The 17,483-nt window shown below is 44.1% G+C and overlaps 1 protein-coding gene across 1 annotated transcript; it reads left to right on the top strand.

The window, feature by feature from the left end:
• Positions 1 to 270: 270 nt before the first annotated feature.
• Positions 271 to 1,403, top strand: LOC109786020 (germin-like protein 1-3). Its single transcript, XM_020344604.4, has 2 exons — positions 271 to 506; positions 621 to 1,403. Exons 1-2 carry the CDS (start codon positions 371 to 373, stop codon positions 1,160 to 1,162), a joined length of 678 nt encoding a protein of 225 aa, XP_020200193.1. The 5' UTR covers positions 271 to 370; the 3' UTR covers positions 1,163 to 1,403.
• Positions 1,404 to 17,483: the final 16,080 nt, after the last annotated feature.

The raw sequence follows: 17,483 nt of genomic DNA, 5'->3' as shown, positions 1-17,483 counted from the left end.
GGTAGCGTTAGAGATGCCCTTACTACACAATACCAAGTTCTTCTCATCCAGCTTAGTGGATACCTCTCTGTCCACAAGAGTACATGACACAAATGGTAGCGATCCACGATTTGACGTCGCGGTCCAACCCTATCCTGAAGCTAAAATGTCCATCGTCTTCATTAATTAAGTCGGGCAATTAACTTCGTCACACGTCCATCGATCAACTACCGACCGATCACGTCCCTCTTACGCTTACGCTACACTGCACTATAAGTACATGCACCCCGTGCTTTGCATCATCATCCAGTCAGCCTCAGCTACTTCACCACACAACTAACGAACTAACACCACACCAACAAACCCGTAGCCAATTAAGGAACGCTTGACCATGGCGCCCAAGCAGCTCCCTACCGTCCTCCTCGCCGTCTGCTCCACCCTCCTGGGCCTGGCCGCGCCATTGCTCGCCGGCGACCCCGACATGCTCCAGGATTTCTGCGTCGCCGACTACAAATCCCTCGATGGCCGTAAGTTGTGCTAGCCCTTCCGTACATACTCTCATGCTGTCTTGCGGGCACATATACTCCTAGATCATGCGGGAACAGAGAGTAATGCATGCATGCATGCATGCGTACGTGCAGCGCTGCGTCTGAACGGGTTCCCGTGCAAGAGGCCGGAGAACGTGACGGCGGACGACTTCTTCTCCGCCGCGCTGGCATTCCCGGGAAACACCGGCAACCCAGTCGGCTCAGCCGTGACGGCGGCGAACGTGGAGAAGCTCCCGGGGCTGAACACGTTGGGGGTCTCCATGTCCCGCGTGGACTACGCGCCGTGGGGCGTGAACCCGCCGCACACCCACCCGCGAGCCACCGAGATCGTCTACGTGCTCGAGGGCTCCCTCGATGTCGGCTTCGTCACCACCGCCGGCAAGCTCTTCGCCCGCACCGTCTGCAAGGGCGAACTCTTCGTCTTCCCCCGTGGCCTCGTCCACTACCAGAAGAACAACGGAGGTGCGCCGGCCGCCGCCATCTCGGCCTTCAACAGCCAGCTTCCGGGCACGCAGCCCCTCGCCCTAGCGATGTTCGCAGCCTCACCACCGGTTCCTACCGACGTGCTGGCCAGGGCGCTCCAGATCGACGGCGGCCTGGTGGAGGCCATCAAGTCCAAGTTCCCGCAAAAGTAACCAGCATGCATGCATGTTGGTTGGGTCAGCTCTACGTGCGTATGTGCTGCCAATAATGACGAAGGACCACGTAAAAGTGCAGTTTTAATAAATTTGATTGACAATGTATCTTTTGTCGGTGCATGTTTAGTGAAGGGCCTCGTCGGTTTTACTGTTAATTGTTGCTTTTTCTTCACGAACCTACTGGTTATTAAATTGTATGTGTCCATTATTGGTGAATGAATGTGCCCGATTGCTTGAATTGTCATAATACGTTAAGGCAATGAACAAGATATAGTCTATCGCCCTGTCTCACTCTCTTTGCAGATCCATTCCCAAGACTTTATTTGAAAGTTTCGCTGTGTTGCCATGAGTTGGGCTCGCAATATTCAGCCTTAGCCTTTGGTCTAACAGAAATATTATTCGGGTGGGATTTTGCCCCATGTACACCTTAGTTCAAAATAACTCTCAGTGGATCGATCTTTTCTTATGTACATCATAGCACATCGAGTATAACTGGTGTTATTTCGGTGGAGTTCCGCATTAGCGTTTAGTTCCAAGACATACTTTTCACGTGTCTACCCAATATCTAGAAAAGGTTTTGAAATGTGTCAAACTCCAAGTATAAATTATGATAGTTAATATATTGACATAGGATTGTATGCAAAATTATGACCATATGTGTTCTCCAATAAAAAACAACTTGATGCATCTTAAACATGTACACTATATTGTAAGTACCGGTTGGCTGGAAGGTTTCGGAGCTGTTGGTTGTAGCATGTATCCGCAATAGATATTATGCACTTTGGCCTTAATTTGGCCCTTTCTCTAAAAGTATGTGTAAGTACCAATTTGTTTCTTTCTGTCCATGGCATTTTGTTTCTAAACATTGTGAAGCAGAAACAAAATACATTTTAACTATCGAGCAGGCATTAACGTGAAGGCCAAAATTCCTTCTTATGCACATTCAAGTGGGCCGTTATGTACTCAGGAATATTTGTTTAATAAAAAAATTTCATTGCTCAGTTGACCGAAATTTTCATAAAGCAATTGGCCTAGTTTTTGTCTTGCGGTTCCTGCTGATATTTTGTTGTATCTCAACCGTCTAGGTAATATGTGGCCCCTATAAACCCAATTATATTGAGAAAAAATTACAATTATGTTCCACTAGCAGAATGATGTTGTTTATACAGTAGTGGCAGAGCTCGCTGAGGATGCCAGGGGTCAAAAGTGGGAGCATTAAATGTTAGCCTGGGGGGGGGGGGGGGGGGGTGTGAGGAAAATGAGTGTAGTTTCAGAAATCCGAGCCCCCAAGTTGTTGTTTTTTTCAATGAATATACCAAGGCTGGGCCCTCCTACAATGCATGTTAGTAAAACAAATATAAATTTTGCAGTATGATTTTTTTTTCCTTTTTTCCTTTTGTGAGGGTTTTATTTTGATCTTACAGGCTGAGAGTGTTGAGCTTGCACGTCACCGTGTAGGTGGCCAGAGCCACGGAGAAGAGCATGTAGAGAAGATATGGTTGCAACATCACGATAAGGCGGTAGTACCCTGGAGTGGAGGGACAATTAGAGGATGCTGGCAACTAAACAACTGATTTTAAACAAGGAAAGAAGATCTGCACCCGAAACTTGAACCTTTTTTTGCAAAAAATATATTCAAATGACTATTGTTTCCAAAATCCGAGCCCCCAAGTTATTTTTATTCAATGAATATACAAAGGCTAGGGGTGGTGCCACCCCCCCCCCCCCCCCCCCACCCCCCGCCTCCTCCTCTTGCAATGCATGTTGGTAGGAAAACTATAAATTTTGGATTATGGAAATAGTTTTCAGGTTTCCCTAGTAGTAATCCATTTTCTGAGGGTTTTATTTTGATCTTACTAGTCGAGGGCGACCAGGGGCGGAGCCAGGATTTGAACTTGAGGGGGGCGAAAAGCCAGTGATCACACAAGAGACAAAACATCATGCTGGCCTTGATGTCAATGCATATACAAATATATGTTTGGTACTTACCAAATAAAATAAAATTACATTTATATATATCAGATTATAAATTGAGTTGTATGATCACCAACATCCAACAAGTTGATTATCTCATCTGATCTTTAAGGCTTTTTCTTCCTAATAGTGTAACGCCTATGAGAGTCGTCTCCCATTTTGTGTGGAGACGTGTCTGACTATTTTTTACTGTTTTATGCACAATGCTAAATAACCCGACTAAAATCATGATTTATAAAAATAATACTTTCTCGGTTCACAAATATAAGATGTTTTGAATATTTCAATATACTCCCTCCATCCCACAATATAAGATTGTTCTGCAAGCTGTTTTAGTTTTCAAAACGATATTATATTATGGGACAAATGGATAGACTTTATGCAGAGTGAAAGGATTGGACAAACACGCTGAAATGCGCATGTATACATCTAAATGAGAAAATAGTAGAACATCTTATATTGTGAGTGGAGGAAGTAATAAAAATAGCTTAGTGCATAATGGTACCTGCTTATATCCTAACTCCAGGCGTCATCTGCTTGCATCTTGCCATCTACGAACCGTAGAACAGTGGAAGGTTTCGTCGTCGTGCATATGCACAAGCGTCGGCCCTCGGCCGGCGGCAAGCGTCCTAACAGTATACGCACAAACGGCGGCCAGCCGAAAACGCCTGACCAGGAGACGCGCTAGCGGCGTCGGCGACAAACGCCCTAGAGGAACACGCATGCTGAGTTGCTGACAAGACAAACGCCCTAGAATCAGATCAATCGATCGATCTGATCGAGCACGTATTCACGTCCAGAGGCACTGGCCTGGGCTAAAACAACCACCCGCATTGTGGGCTTTGGGCTATTGTAATTCGGTACAACACGTCTAAATTATTTATTCACGTATATGGGCTAATAAGTATGGGCTAATTAGGTAATTAGCTGCGGCCATTAGCGTATATACACTGGACTACCTGCTACAAATCGTTTGTCTCAAAAAAAAAATATTGAGGGGGGCGAGCCATTGGCAGGGGTCTAGCCCCTGCTCGCCCCTCCCTCTCTCCGCCCCGGAGGGCGACTGATCTTGCACATCACTGTGTAGGTGGCCAGAGCCGCGGAGAAGAGCGTGAAGAGAAGATATGGTTGGGTCAGCTCTATGTTCGTACGTGCTTCTAAATATGACGAAGGACCACATAAAGTGCAGTTTCAGTTCATTTGCTTGAAACTATCTTTTGTATATTCTGATTATTTTGTGTCCGTGCATGTTTTGTGAAGGGCCTCGTCAGTTTTACTGTTAATTATTGCGTTTTCTTCATGAACCTACTAGTGACTAATTTGTATGTGTCCGTTCTTGGTGAATCAATGTGCCTCATTGCTTGAATTTTCATGAAATTTTAGGCAATGAACAAGATATAGTCAATCTCGATCCCACTTTTTCTCGATCTCCCAAGGCTTTATTTCAAAGTTTCACTGTGTTGCCATGAGTCGGGCTCGCAAGGTTCAGCTTTCATCTTTCGTCTAATAGACATATTGTTCGGGTGGGTTTTTGTCCCATGTACAACTTTGAAAGAAAAATCTCACTGGAACAAACTTTTCGTGTATTCATCGTAGCACATTGAGTATAGCTAGCGTTATTTCGGTGGAGTTTCGCATTTGCGTATAGTTCGAAAGTATACTTTTTACGTGTCTACCCAATATCTAAAAAAGGCTTTGAAATGTGTCAAAAACTTCAAGTATAAATTATGATAGTTAATATATTGACTTAAGATTGTATGCAAAATTATGAACATATGTGTCCACATAAAAACAACATGATGCATCTTGAACAACTACAATGTATTGTAAGTACCGGCTAGCTAGAAGATTTTGGACTTGTTGGTTGTAGCTTGTATCCCCAATACATATTAAGCTCTCTGGCCTTTGGCCCTTTCTATTAAAGTATATGTAAGTTGCTATAAGTTTCTTTTTGTCCTAGATATTTTGTTTCTAAACATTGTGAAGCAGAAATAAAATGCATTTATCTATCGAGTGGGCATTAATGTGAAGGCTAAAAATCCTTCTTATGCTTAGTTCCAACCTCACATTGTATAACAACATTCCAGTGGACCGTTATGTAATCAGGAATAGTTGTTTCTTAAAATTTGCTATTGCTCAGTTGACCTAGATTTTCGTAAGGCAATCGCGTGAGATTTTGTCTTGGGACTTGTCCTTTAGTTCTCTCTCAGGGCTAAGGTAACTCTTGTGCTGACCATACGAGAGAATTGGTTGATATTTTGATATATCTCAAGTAACTAGGTAAAAGTTTGGATTGTGGAAATATTTTTCATGGTTTTTTTGGTAGAATGTTTATCCTTTTTGCGAGGGTTGTATTTTGATCTTACTAGTATAAATCATGTTATACTCCCTTCATTCCTTTTTTTAGGTGTATTACGATTTTGGAAAGTTGGACTTGTTCATGTTTGCTCAAATTTATAGGAAAAACTATCAACAACTACAATACTAAATAAATAAAATATGAAAATATATTTCATGATAACCATAATAATCTGAAGTTGGTATAGTAGATGATGTTAGTTTATCTATACACTTGATCAAAGATAAAGAAAAAGTTCAACGTCTTAGAAAACTTATAAACTTTATAAAATGTAAGATATAGGGAGAACCTATTTTGAAATCAAGTTTGGCTCCTGGGTGCCATGCTCCTGCGCACGAAAATGATTTTCGAAATGTCAAAAAAATTCGAAAAAAAATTATATGCGTTCATAGTCACACCCAATTGCTACCTAAATTTTTTTAGGCAAAGATGTAAGCATTTTATCCTGTGCAAAAAGCAAAACAAATTGAACACCAACTGTTACCCCAAATTTGTTTTTTTCTCACGGACAAAGCATTGGTGCTCTTTTTTGCATGAAAAATTTCAAGGATGCTTGTGACACTAATACGAACATCCGCAAAAGAAAATCAGAATTTATTGAAAATAATTACTACTTTTTTCTGGTTATTGTTCACGCGGGAGCATTGCTCCCGGGAGACAAAACACCTCCCCTGAACCTATTAGTCTTCAGAATACAAACGTTTGAGTACACACACTTTCTACAATTTTACTATTTATGGGCCTAGGGTGTAATTGATAAGACTTGTGCCTAGTTCATGGGCATAGAAACTTTTCTTTGTTTTTGAGGATTTCAGTCAAGTGACATGCTACATTCACATACCTTCCAAACCATTTAAGGCCTGCAGTCAAAAGTATGAGGCACTGGCAAGTAAATGTTGGAAATATGCCCTAGAGGCAATAATAAAATGGTTATTATTATATTTCCTTGTTCATGATAATTGTCTATTATTCATGCTATAATTGTGTTATCCGGAAATCGTAATACATGTGTGAACACATAGACCATAACATGTCCCTAGTGAGCCTCTAGTTGACTAGCTCGTTGATCAATAGATGGTTACGGTTTCCTGACCATGGACATTGGATGTCATTGATAACGGGATCACATCATTAGGAGAATGATGTGATGGACAAGACCCAATCCTAAGCATAGCACTAGATCGTGTAGTTCGTTTGCTAAAGCTTTTCTAATGTCAAGTATCATTTCCTTAGACCATGAGATCGTGCAACTCCCGGATACCGTAGGAATTCTTTGGGTGTACCAAACGTCACAACGTAACTGGGTGGCTATAAAGGTGCACTGCAGGTATCTCCGAAAGTGTCTGTTGGGTTGGCACGGATTGAGACTGGGATTTGTCACTCCGTATGACGGAGAGGTATCTCTGGGCCCACTCGGTAATGCATCATCATAATGAGCTCAATGTGACTAAGTAGTTAGTCACGGGATCATGCATTACGGAACGAGTAAAGTGACTTGCCGGTAACGAGATTGAACGAGGTATTGGAATACCGACGATCGAATCTCGGGCAAGTAACGTACCGATTGACAAAGGGAATTGTATACGGGATTGCTTGAATCCTCGACATCGTGGTTCATCCGATGAGATCATCGTGGAACGTGTGGGAGCCAACATGGGTATCCAGATCCCGCTGTTGGTTATTGGCTAGAGAGGTGTCTCGGTCATGTCTGCATGATTCCCGAACCCGTAGGGTCTACACAGTTAATGTTCGATGACGCTAGGGTTACAAGGAAGGTTGGTATGTGATTACCGAATGTTGTTCAGAGTCCAGGATGAGATCCCGGACGTCACGAGGAGTTCCGGAATGGTCCGGAGGTGAAGATTTATATATGGGAAGTCATCATACGGTCACCGGAAATATTCGGGGGTATACCGGTATTGTACCGGGACCACCGGAGGGGTTCCGGGGGTCCACCAGGAGGGTCCACCTGCTCCGGAGGGCCTTATGGGCTGTAGGTGGAAGGGAACCAGCCCTAAGTGGGCTGGGCGCCAACCCCCCCTAGGGCCCATGCGCCTAGGGTTTGGGGGGAACCCTAAAGGGGGGCGCCCCCCTTGCTTGGGGGGCAAGCTCCCTTCCCCTTGGCCGCCGCCCCCCTCTAGATCTCATCTAGAGGGGCCGGCCCCCTTCCCCCTTCTCCCTATAAATAGAGGGGTGAGGGGAGGGCTGCAGCACCACATCCAAGGCGCAGCCCCTCCCCTCCCCAACACCTCTCCTCCTCCGCGTGTGCTTGGCGAAGCCCTGCCGGAGAACTACCACTCCACCACCACCACGTCGTCGTGCTGCTGTTGGAGCCTTCTTCCTCAACCTCTCCCTCCTCCTTGCTGGATCAAGGCGCGGGAGACGTCACCGGGCTGCGCGTGTGTTGAACGCGGAGGCACCGTTGTTTGGTGCTTGGATCGGATTCTGCCGCGATCTGAATCGCTACGTGTACGACTCCCTCATCCGTGTTCTTGCAACGCTTCCGACTCGCGATCTTCAACGGTATGAAGATGCACTCTCCTCTCTCTCGTTGCTAGTTACTCCATAGATCGATCTTGGTGATGCGTAGAATTTTTTTAATTTCTGCTATGATCCCCAACAGTGGCATCATGAGCTAGGTCTATGCATAGTTTCTATGCAGGAGTAGAACACAAGTTGTTGTGGGCGTCAATTTTGTCAATTTACTTGCCGTTACTAGTCTTATCTTGATTCGGCGGCATCGTGGGCTGAAGCGGCCCGGACCGACCTTACACGTACGCTTATGTGAGACAGGTTCCACCGACTGACATGCACTAGTTGCATAAGGTGGCTAGTGGGTGTCTGTCTCTCCCACTTTAGTCGGATCGGATTCGATGAAAAGGGTCCTTATGAAGGGTAAATAGAAATTGGCATATCACGTTGTGGTTTTGGCGTAGGTAAGAAACGTTCTTGCTAGAAACCTATAGCAGCCATGTAAAAAAATTGCAACAACAATTAGAGGACGTCTAACTTGTTTTTGCAGCAAGTGTCATGTGATGTGATATGGCCAGAAGAATGTGATGAATGATATATGTGATGTATGAGATTGATCATGTTCTTGTAATAGGAATCACGACTTGCATGTCGATGAGTATGACAACCGGCAGGAGCCATAGGAGTTGTCTTAATTTATTTATGACCTACGTGTCAACTGAAACGTCATGTAATTACTTTACTTTATTGCTAACCGTGAGCCATAGTAGTAGAAGTAATAGTTGGCGAGACAACTTCATGAAGACATGATGATGGAGATCATGGTGTCATGCCGGTGACGATGATGAACATGGCGCCCCGAAGATGGAGATCAAAAGGAGCAAAATGATATTGGCCATATCATGTCACTATTTGATTGCATGTGATGTTTATCATGTCTTACATCTTATTTGCTTAGAACGACGGTAGCATAAATAAGATGATCCCTCGCTAAAATTTCAAGAAAGTGTTCCCCTAACTGTGCACCGTTGCGAAGGTTCGTTGTTCCGAAGCACCACGTGATGATCGGGTGTGATAGGTTCTAACGTTCGCATACAACGGGTGTAAGCCAGATTTACACACGCAATACACTTAGGTTGACTTGACGAGCCTAGCATGTACAGACATGGCCTCGGAACACAAGAGACCGAAAGGTCGAACATGAGTCGTATAGCAGATATGATCAACATGAAGATGTTCACCGATGATGACTAGTCCGTCTCACGTGATGATCGGACACGGCCTAGTTGACTCGGATCATGTATCACGTAGATGACTAGAGGGATGTCTGTCTGAGTGGGAGTTCATTAATAATTTGATTAGATGAACTTAATTATCATGAACTTAGTCTAAAATCTTTACAATATGTCTTGTAGATGAAATGGCCCACGCTAATGTCAACCTCAACTTCAACGCGTTCCTAGAGAAAACCAAGCTGAAAGACGATGGTAGCAACTATACGGACTGGGTCCGGAACTTGAGGATCATCCTCATAGCTGCCAAGAAAGCATATGTCCTTGAAGCACCGCTAGGTGAAGCACCCGTCCCAGCAAACCAAGACGTTATGAACGCCTGGCAAACACGTGTTGATGATTACTCCCTGCTTCAGTGCGGCATGCTCTATAGCTTAGAACCGGGGCTCCAAAAGCGTTTCGAGCAGCACAGAGAATATGAGATGTTCCAAGAGCTGAAAATGGTTTTCCAAGCTCATGCCCGGGTCGAGAGATATGAAGTCTCCGACAAGTTCTACATTTGTAAGATGGAGGAGAATAGTTCCGTCAGCGAACACATACTCAAAATGTCTGGGTTGCACAACCGCTTGTCTCAGCTGGGAGTTAATCTCCCGGATGACGCGGTCATTGACAGAATCCTTCAGTCGCTCCCACCTAGCTACAAGAGCTTTGTGATGAACTTCAATATGCAGGGGATGGAAAAGACCATTCCTGAGGTATATTTAATGCTGAAATCAGCGGAGGTGGAGACCAAAAAGGAACATCAAGTGTTGATGGTGAATAAAACCACTAAGTTCAAGAAAGGCAAGGGTAAGAAGAACTTCAAGAAAGATGGCAAGGGAGTTGCCGCGCCCGGTAAGCAAGCTGCCGGGAAGAAGACAAAGAATGGACCCAAGCCTGAGACTGAGTGTTTTTATTGCAAGGGAAACGGTCACTGGAAGCGGAACTGCCCCAAATACTTAGCGGATAAGAAGGCCGGCAATACCAAAGGTATATGTGATATACATTTTATTGATGTGTACCTAACCAGCGCTCGTAGTAGCTCCTGGGTATTTGATACCGGTGCGGTTGCTCATATTTGTAACTCAAAGCAGGAGCTGCGGAATAAGCGGAGACTGGCGAAGGACGAGGTGACGATGTGCGTTGGGAATGGTTCCAAGGTCGATGTGATCGCCGTCGGCACGCTACCTCTACATTTACCTACTGGATTAGTTTTAAACCTCAATAATTGTTATTTAGTGCCATCTTTGAGCATGAACATTGTATCTGGATCTTGTTTGATGCGAGATGGCTACTCATTTAAATCCGAGAATAATGGTTGTTCTATTTATATGAGAGATATGTTTTATGGTCATGACCCGCTGGTCAATGGTTTATTCTTAATGAATCTCGAACGTGATGTTACACATATTCATAGTGTGAATGCCAAGAAATGTAAGGTTGATAATGATAGTCCCACATACTTGTGGCACTGCCGCCTTGGTCACATTGGTGTCAAATGCATGAAGAAACTCCATGCAGATGGACTTTTGGAGTCTCTTGATTATGAATCATTTGACATGTGCGAACCATGCCTCATGGGCAAAATGACCAAGACTCCGTTCTCCGGAACAATGGAGCGAGCAACCAACTTATTGGAAATCATACATACTCTGTGTGCGGTCCAATGAGCGTTCAGGCTCGCGGTGGCTATCGTTATGTTCTCACCCTCACTGATGACTTGAGTAGATATGGGTATGTCTACTTAATGAAACACAAGTCTGAGACCTTTGAAGAGTTCAAGGAATTTCAGAGTGAGGTCGAAAATCAACGTGACAGGAAAATAAAGTTCTTACGATCAGATCGTGGAGGGGAATATTTGAGTCATGAATTTGGCACACACTTAAGGAAATGTGGAATTGTTTCACAACTCACGCCGCCTGGAACACCTCAGCGTAATGGTGTGTCCGAACGTCGTAGTCGCACTCTATTGGATATGGTGCGATCTATGATGTCTCATACCGATCTACCGCTATCATTCTGGGGTTATGCTTTAGAGACTGCCGCATTCACTTTAAATAGGGCTCCGTCGAAATCCGTTGAGACGACACCGTATGAATTATGGTTTGGAAAGAAACCTAAGCCGTCGTTTCTTAAAGCTTGGGGATGCGATGCTTATGTCAAGAAACTTCAACCTGAAAAGCTCGAACCCAAGTCGGAAAAATGCGTCTTCATAGGATACCCTAAGGAAACCATTGGGTATACCTTGTACCTCAGATCCGAAGGCAAGATCTTCGTTGCCAAGAACGGGTCCTTTCTGGAGAAAGAGTTTCTTTCGAAAGAAGTAAGTGGGAGGAAAGTGGAACTTGATGAGATGACCCCTCTCGAACCAGAAAGTAGTGCATCACAAGAAAATGTTTCTGTGGTGCCTGCACCGACTAGAGAGGAAGTTAATGATGACGATCATGATCAAGTTACCACTGAACTTCGTAGGTCCACAAGGACACATTCCGCACCAGAGTGGTACGGCAACCCTGTCATGGAAATCATGTTGTTGGAGAACGGTGAACCTTCGAACTATGAAGAAGCAATGGCGGGCCCAGATTCCAACAAATGGCTTGAAGCCATGCAATCCGAGATAGGATCCATGTATGAAAACAAAGTATGGACTTTGACAGACTTGCCCGATGATCGGCGAGCGATAGAAAATAAATGGATCTTTAAGAAGAAGACGGACGCGGATGGAAATGTTACCATCTATAAAGCTCGACTTGTCGCTAAGGGTTATCGACAAGTTCAAGGAGTTGACTATGATGAGACCTTCTCACCCGTAGCGAAGCTGAAGTCCGTCCGAATCATGTTAGCAATTGCCGCATTCTACGATTATGAGATATGGCAAATGGACGTCAAAACGGCATTCCTTAACGGCTTCCTTAAGGAAGAATTTTATATGATGCAGCCGGAAGGTTTTGTCGATCCTGAGAATGCTGACAAGGTATGCAAGCTCCAGCGCTCAATCTATGGGCTGGTGCAGGCATCTCGGAGTTGGAACATTCGCTTTGATGAGATGATCAAAGCGTTTGGGTTTACATAGACTTATGGAGAAGCCTGTGTTTACAAGAAAGTGAGTGGGAGCTCTGTAGCATTTCTCATATTATATGTGGATGACATACTATTGATGGGAAATGATATAGAATTCTTGGAAAGCATAAAGGCCTACTTGAATAAGTGTTTTTCAATGAAGGACCTTGAAGAAGCTGCTAACATATTAGGCATCAAGATCTATAGAGATAGATCGAGACACCTCATAGGTCTTTCACAAAGCACATACCTTGATAAGATATTGAAGAAGTTCAATATGGATCAGTCCAAGAAGGGGTTCTTGCCTGTATTGCAGGGTGTGAGATTGAGCACGGCTCAATGCCCGACCACGGCAGAAGATAAAGAAAAGATGAGTGTCATCCCCTATGCCTCGGCCATAGGGTCTATTATGTATGCCATGCTGTGTACCAGACCTGATGTAAACCTTGCCGTAAGTTTGGTAGGAAGGTACCAAAGTAATCCTGGCATGGAACACTAGACAGCGGTCAAGAACATCCTGAAGTACCTGAAAAGGACTAAGGATATGTTTCTCGTTTATGGAGGTGATGAAGAGCTCGTCGTAAAGGGTTACGTCGATGCTAGCTTCGACACAGATCTGGATGACTCTAATTCACAAACCGGATACGTGTATATTTTGAATGGTGGGGCAGTCAGCTGGTGTAGTTGCAAGCAAAGCGTCGTGGCGGGATCTACATGTGAAGCAGAGTACATGGCAGCCTCGGAGGCAGCACATGAAGCAATCTGGATGAAGGAGTTCATTGTCGACCTAGGAGTTATTCCCAATGCATCGGGGCCGATGACTCTCTTCTGTGACAACACTGGAGCTATTGCCCTTGCCAAGGAGCCCAGGTTTCACAAGAAGACCAGGCACATCAAGGGTTGCTTCAACTCCATTCGTGAAAATGTTCAAAATGGAGACATAGATATTTGTAAAGTACATACGGATTTGAATGTCGCAGATCCGTTGACTAAACCTCTTCCACGGGCAAAACATGATCAACACCAGAACTCTATGGGTGTAGGATTCATCACAATGTACCTACATTATTGACTCTAGTGCAAGTGGGAGACTGTTGGAAATATGCCCTAGAGGCAATAATAAAATGGTTATCCGGAAATCGTAATTGTGTTATCCGGAAATCGTAATACATGTGTGAACACATAGACCATAACATGTCCCTAGTGAGCCTCTAGTTGACTAGCTCGTTGATCAATAGATGGTTACGGTTTCCTGACTATGGACATAGGATGTCATTGATAACGGGATCACATCATTAGGAGAATGATGTGATGGACAAGACCCAACTTAAGCATAGCATAAAAGATCGTGTAGTTTCGTTTGCTAGAGCTTTTCCAATGTCAAGTATCTTTTCCTTAGACCATGAGATCGTGCAACTCCCGGATACCGTAGGAATGCTTTGGGTGTACCAAACGTCACAACATAACTGGGTGGCTATAAAGGTGCACTGCAGGTATCTCCGAAAATGTCTGTTGGGTTGGCACGGATCGAGACTGGGATTTGTCACTCCGTATGACGGAGAGGTATCTCTGGGCCCACTCGGTAATGCATCATCATAATGAGCTCAATGTGACTAAGTAGTTAGTCACGGGATCATGCATTACGGAACGAGTAAAGTGACTTGCCGGTAACGAGATTGAACGAGGTATTGGGATACCGACGATCGAATCTAGGGCAAGTAATGTACCCATTGACAAAGGGAATTGTATACGGGATTGCTTGAATCCTCGACATTGTGGTTGATCCGATGAGATCATCGTGGAACGTGTGGGAGCCAACATGGGTATCCAGATCCCACTGTTGGTTATTGGCTAGAGAGGTGTCTCGGTCATGTTTGCATGATTCCCGAACCCGTAGGGTCTACACACTTAAGGTTCGATGACGCTAGGGTTATAAGGAAGGTTTGTATGTGATTACCGAATGTTGTTCGGAGTCCAGGATGAGATCCCGGACGTCACGAGGAGTTCCGGAATGGTCCGGAGGTGAAGATTTATATATGGGAAGTCATCCTACGGTCACCGGAAATATTCGGGGGTATACCGGTATTGTACCGGGACCAGCGGAGGGGTTCCGGGGGTCCACCGGGAGGGTCCCCCTGCCCCGGAGGGCCTTATGGGCTGTAGGTGCAAGGGAACCAGCCCTAAGTGGGCTGGGCGCCAACCCCCCTAGGGCCCATGCGCCTAGGGTTTGGGGGGAACCCTAAAGGGGGCGCCCCCCTTGCTTGGGGGGCAAGCTCCCTTCCCCTTGGCCGCCGCCCCCCTCTAGATCTCATCTAGAGGGGCCGGCCCCCTTCCCCCTTCTCCCTATAAATAGAGGGGTGAGGGGAGGGCTGCAGCACCACATCCAAGGCGCAGCCGCTCCCCTCCCCAACACCTCTCCTCCTCCGCGTGTGCTTGGCGAAGCCCTGCCAGAGAATTGCCACTCCACCACCACCACGCCGTCGTGCTGCTGTTGGAGCCTTCTTTCTCAACCTCTCCCTCCTCCTTGCTGGATCAAGGCGCGGGAGACATCACCGGGCTGCACGTGTGTTGAACGCGGAGGCACCGTTGTTCGGTGCTTGGATCGGATTCTGCCGCGATCTGAATCGCTACGTGTACGACTCCCTCATCCGCGTTCTTGCAACGCTTCCAACTCGCGATCTTCAACGGTATGAAGATGCACTCTCCTCTCTCTCGTTGCTAGTTACTCCATAGATTGATCTTGGTGATGCGTAGAAATTTTTTAATTTCTGCTACGATCCCCAACAGTAAACAGTTGAGGTTAAACAAGAAAATAAGATCCGGTCGCAAAGCTTGAATTTTTTTTCTTATTTTTTTGCAAAAAGATTCGGATCTAAGTTTCAAATGCCGAAGGAGAACAATAAAACAACAGCTAGCTTACCAAGCGGCCACCTTGGTATGCTAGCAACAAAAAATTACAACCAATGGGGAAAAGATAACAACAGCTAGGGTGGCTGAAAACCTATGCAAAATAATATGTGCAGTATCGTAGATCGCGTGATAAAGAAAAGAAAATGCATGCAGTTGAACAATTAAAATCTGTGTCATTTTTTGACACTTATATAATTAAATTGCATGTGTGCTACTTTGCATGGATAATACGATATTGATTTGGCCCGAGAGTTAGCGTATCAAGCAACACTGTTTGGCCCGAAAAAGAAGTAACACTGCTCACTATCGCACCTCTCATCATACATCACTTGGGTAGCTGGCTCTACCAACCTCTCACGTACACCAAGCTGAGAGCCTTCCTCTTCTCACACCTAATTGGTTAGCCAACTTGGTCAGGTGATCAACTGGTCCGGCCATCGATCATGTCATCATCAAGTTAATTAAAGTAGGAGTACCTACTACGCGGGGTCTTTACATCTACTACTCTCCGTCTCATGATACAAGATGTTTTGAATATTTCAGTATGGACTACATACACACTGAAATGAGTGAACAAACATAGTAAAACGTGTCTATATATATCCAACTCAAAAAAAACTTAGATCTTCTTATAATTTGAGGAGGAGGGTGTAGTAAATGTGTACATGCAATGCTCATTGATATTAGGCAGCATGGAGATATTAGGTACTGTCTAGGGCACATCTAGATGTGCCCTAGTTATTGCACATCTAAGTGACCCAATCACACTACAAAGAAAAAGAAAAAAGATAAAAGAAATTGTCTGCTCGAATCTTCATGTAAAAGCAATGGTATATGACTTAGATGTGCAATACTTAGGGCACATTTGGATGTGCTTTAGGAAAATTAGTATATGATAGTTAATATTTGGCAGTATATTAATTGCATGTATATATTTGATGGATATTATTTCTGCATTAATTATATGATTAGCACTGGCATTGATATCTGTTATGATATAAATTGCATGTAAACATGTTAAGCGTTCGCCAATGGAGCAGTCTTGGTCATTGGATTGCCCTGCTTTGATGGTCGTGTTAGTTGGATATGCTTCTTCTGTCTTTTTATATTGGTATAGATACGGATATAAATATAAATATAGATACATAGCCACCTCCCAAAGCTCCTCCTCTTCATCAAACTGAAAGTTCGTGATACTACTTATGAGGAAGAGAAACATATTATTAACACAAACAAATCAACTATTTTATGAGGAAGAGATGTTTTGGAAGCAATGGTCAAGGCTGGAGTTATCAAAAGAAGGAGACAGAACACGACTTATTTCCACCTGAAAGCCTCTTGGGAACAAATAAAGTAATACCACGTCTCTTCGGAATCATAATTGTCAAATGGCAGAAAAGGTGCCCAAACTCACTACTTCAAAAATATGTATACTTCAACTCAAGGATAATGGATACTTCTGATGAAAATGTTGCTCAATCTTGCACCATGTTCATCCAAAATTGGATGAATATATGCATGTGTTGCTTTGTATACATTTAACTAATAGTTAAATTAGTGATGCCATATTCCAAGTTGGCTTGCTAAAGGCGTCAAGTACAAATGTCTTTTTGGCGATGTTCTCTCAACTGGGAGGTGCGGGGGAGGGAATTATTTGTGCAGTAAAGAAGTTTTACCTGTGTTTATATGTCGGAGGGAGTTAATGACACTGCCAACGGCATAATTCAATAATAGAAGTCAAGTGGAGCTTAAAGATTCTAGGCTCATTAGTGTATGCTTTGTCCTATAAAAACTGATGAAAGTATAAGGTGAACAGTCTATACCTGTTTTGGATGATACAATATCTCTTACTCAAACTCATTGCCTTTTAGTGATTTCATGCTCTCCATTCAACTAGGGTTCGAAGATGAATAGATGATATAATGTAGTTTTGTTCTTACAAACCTGACATGATGAGGTATGATTGTGTTGATTGTTTATTTGACGAATACTTACTACTTTGGGTTTGTCTACTATCTTGGTGATCATGCAATGTGTTGCGTCTGTCAAGTTTTTCATGCACTGTAATAGCCAAATGTTCGACTTGCTTTCCTTCACATGAGGGATTTCCCAAATTGATTCATTTATCACTCTATCCTTCTCTCTTTGTACTTGTTTTTTTGCAAGGTACTTGCTTCAAGAGTTTAAGATTTGCACACAAGCTCTAGTGATTTCTCACCATCTCTCTGGGAACAAATCCTTCTTATTATTGGATCAAAACAAGTAATGAGGT

Source organism: Aegilops tauschii, chromosome 3, assembly GCF_002575655.3.
Source record: "Aegilops tauschii subsp. strangulata cultivar AL8/78 chromosome 3, Aet v6.0, whole genome shotgun sequence".
NCBI lineage: Eukaryota > Viridiplantae > Streptophyta > Magnoliopsida > Poales > Poaceae > Aegilops > Aegilops tauschii.
The sequence above is the reverse complement of the archived record's forward strand: the minus strand, read 5'-3'. Positions and strand labels throughout refer to the sequence as shown.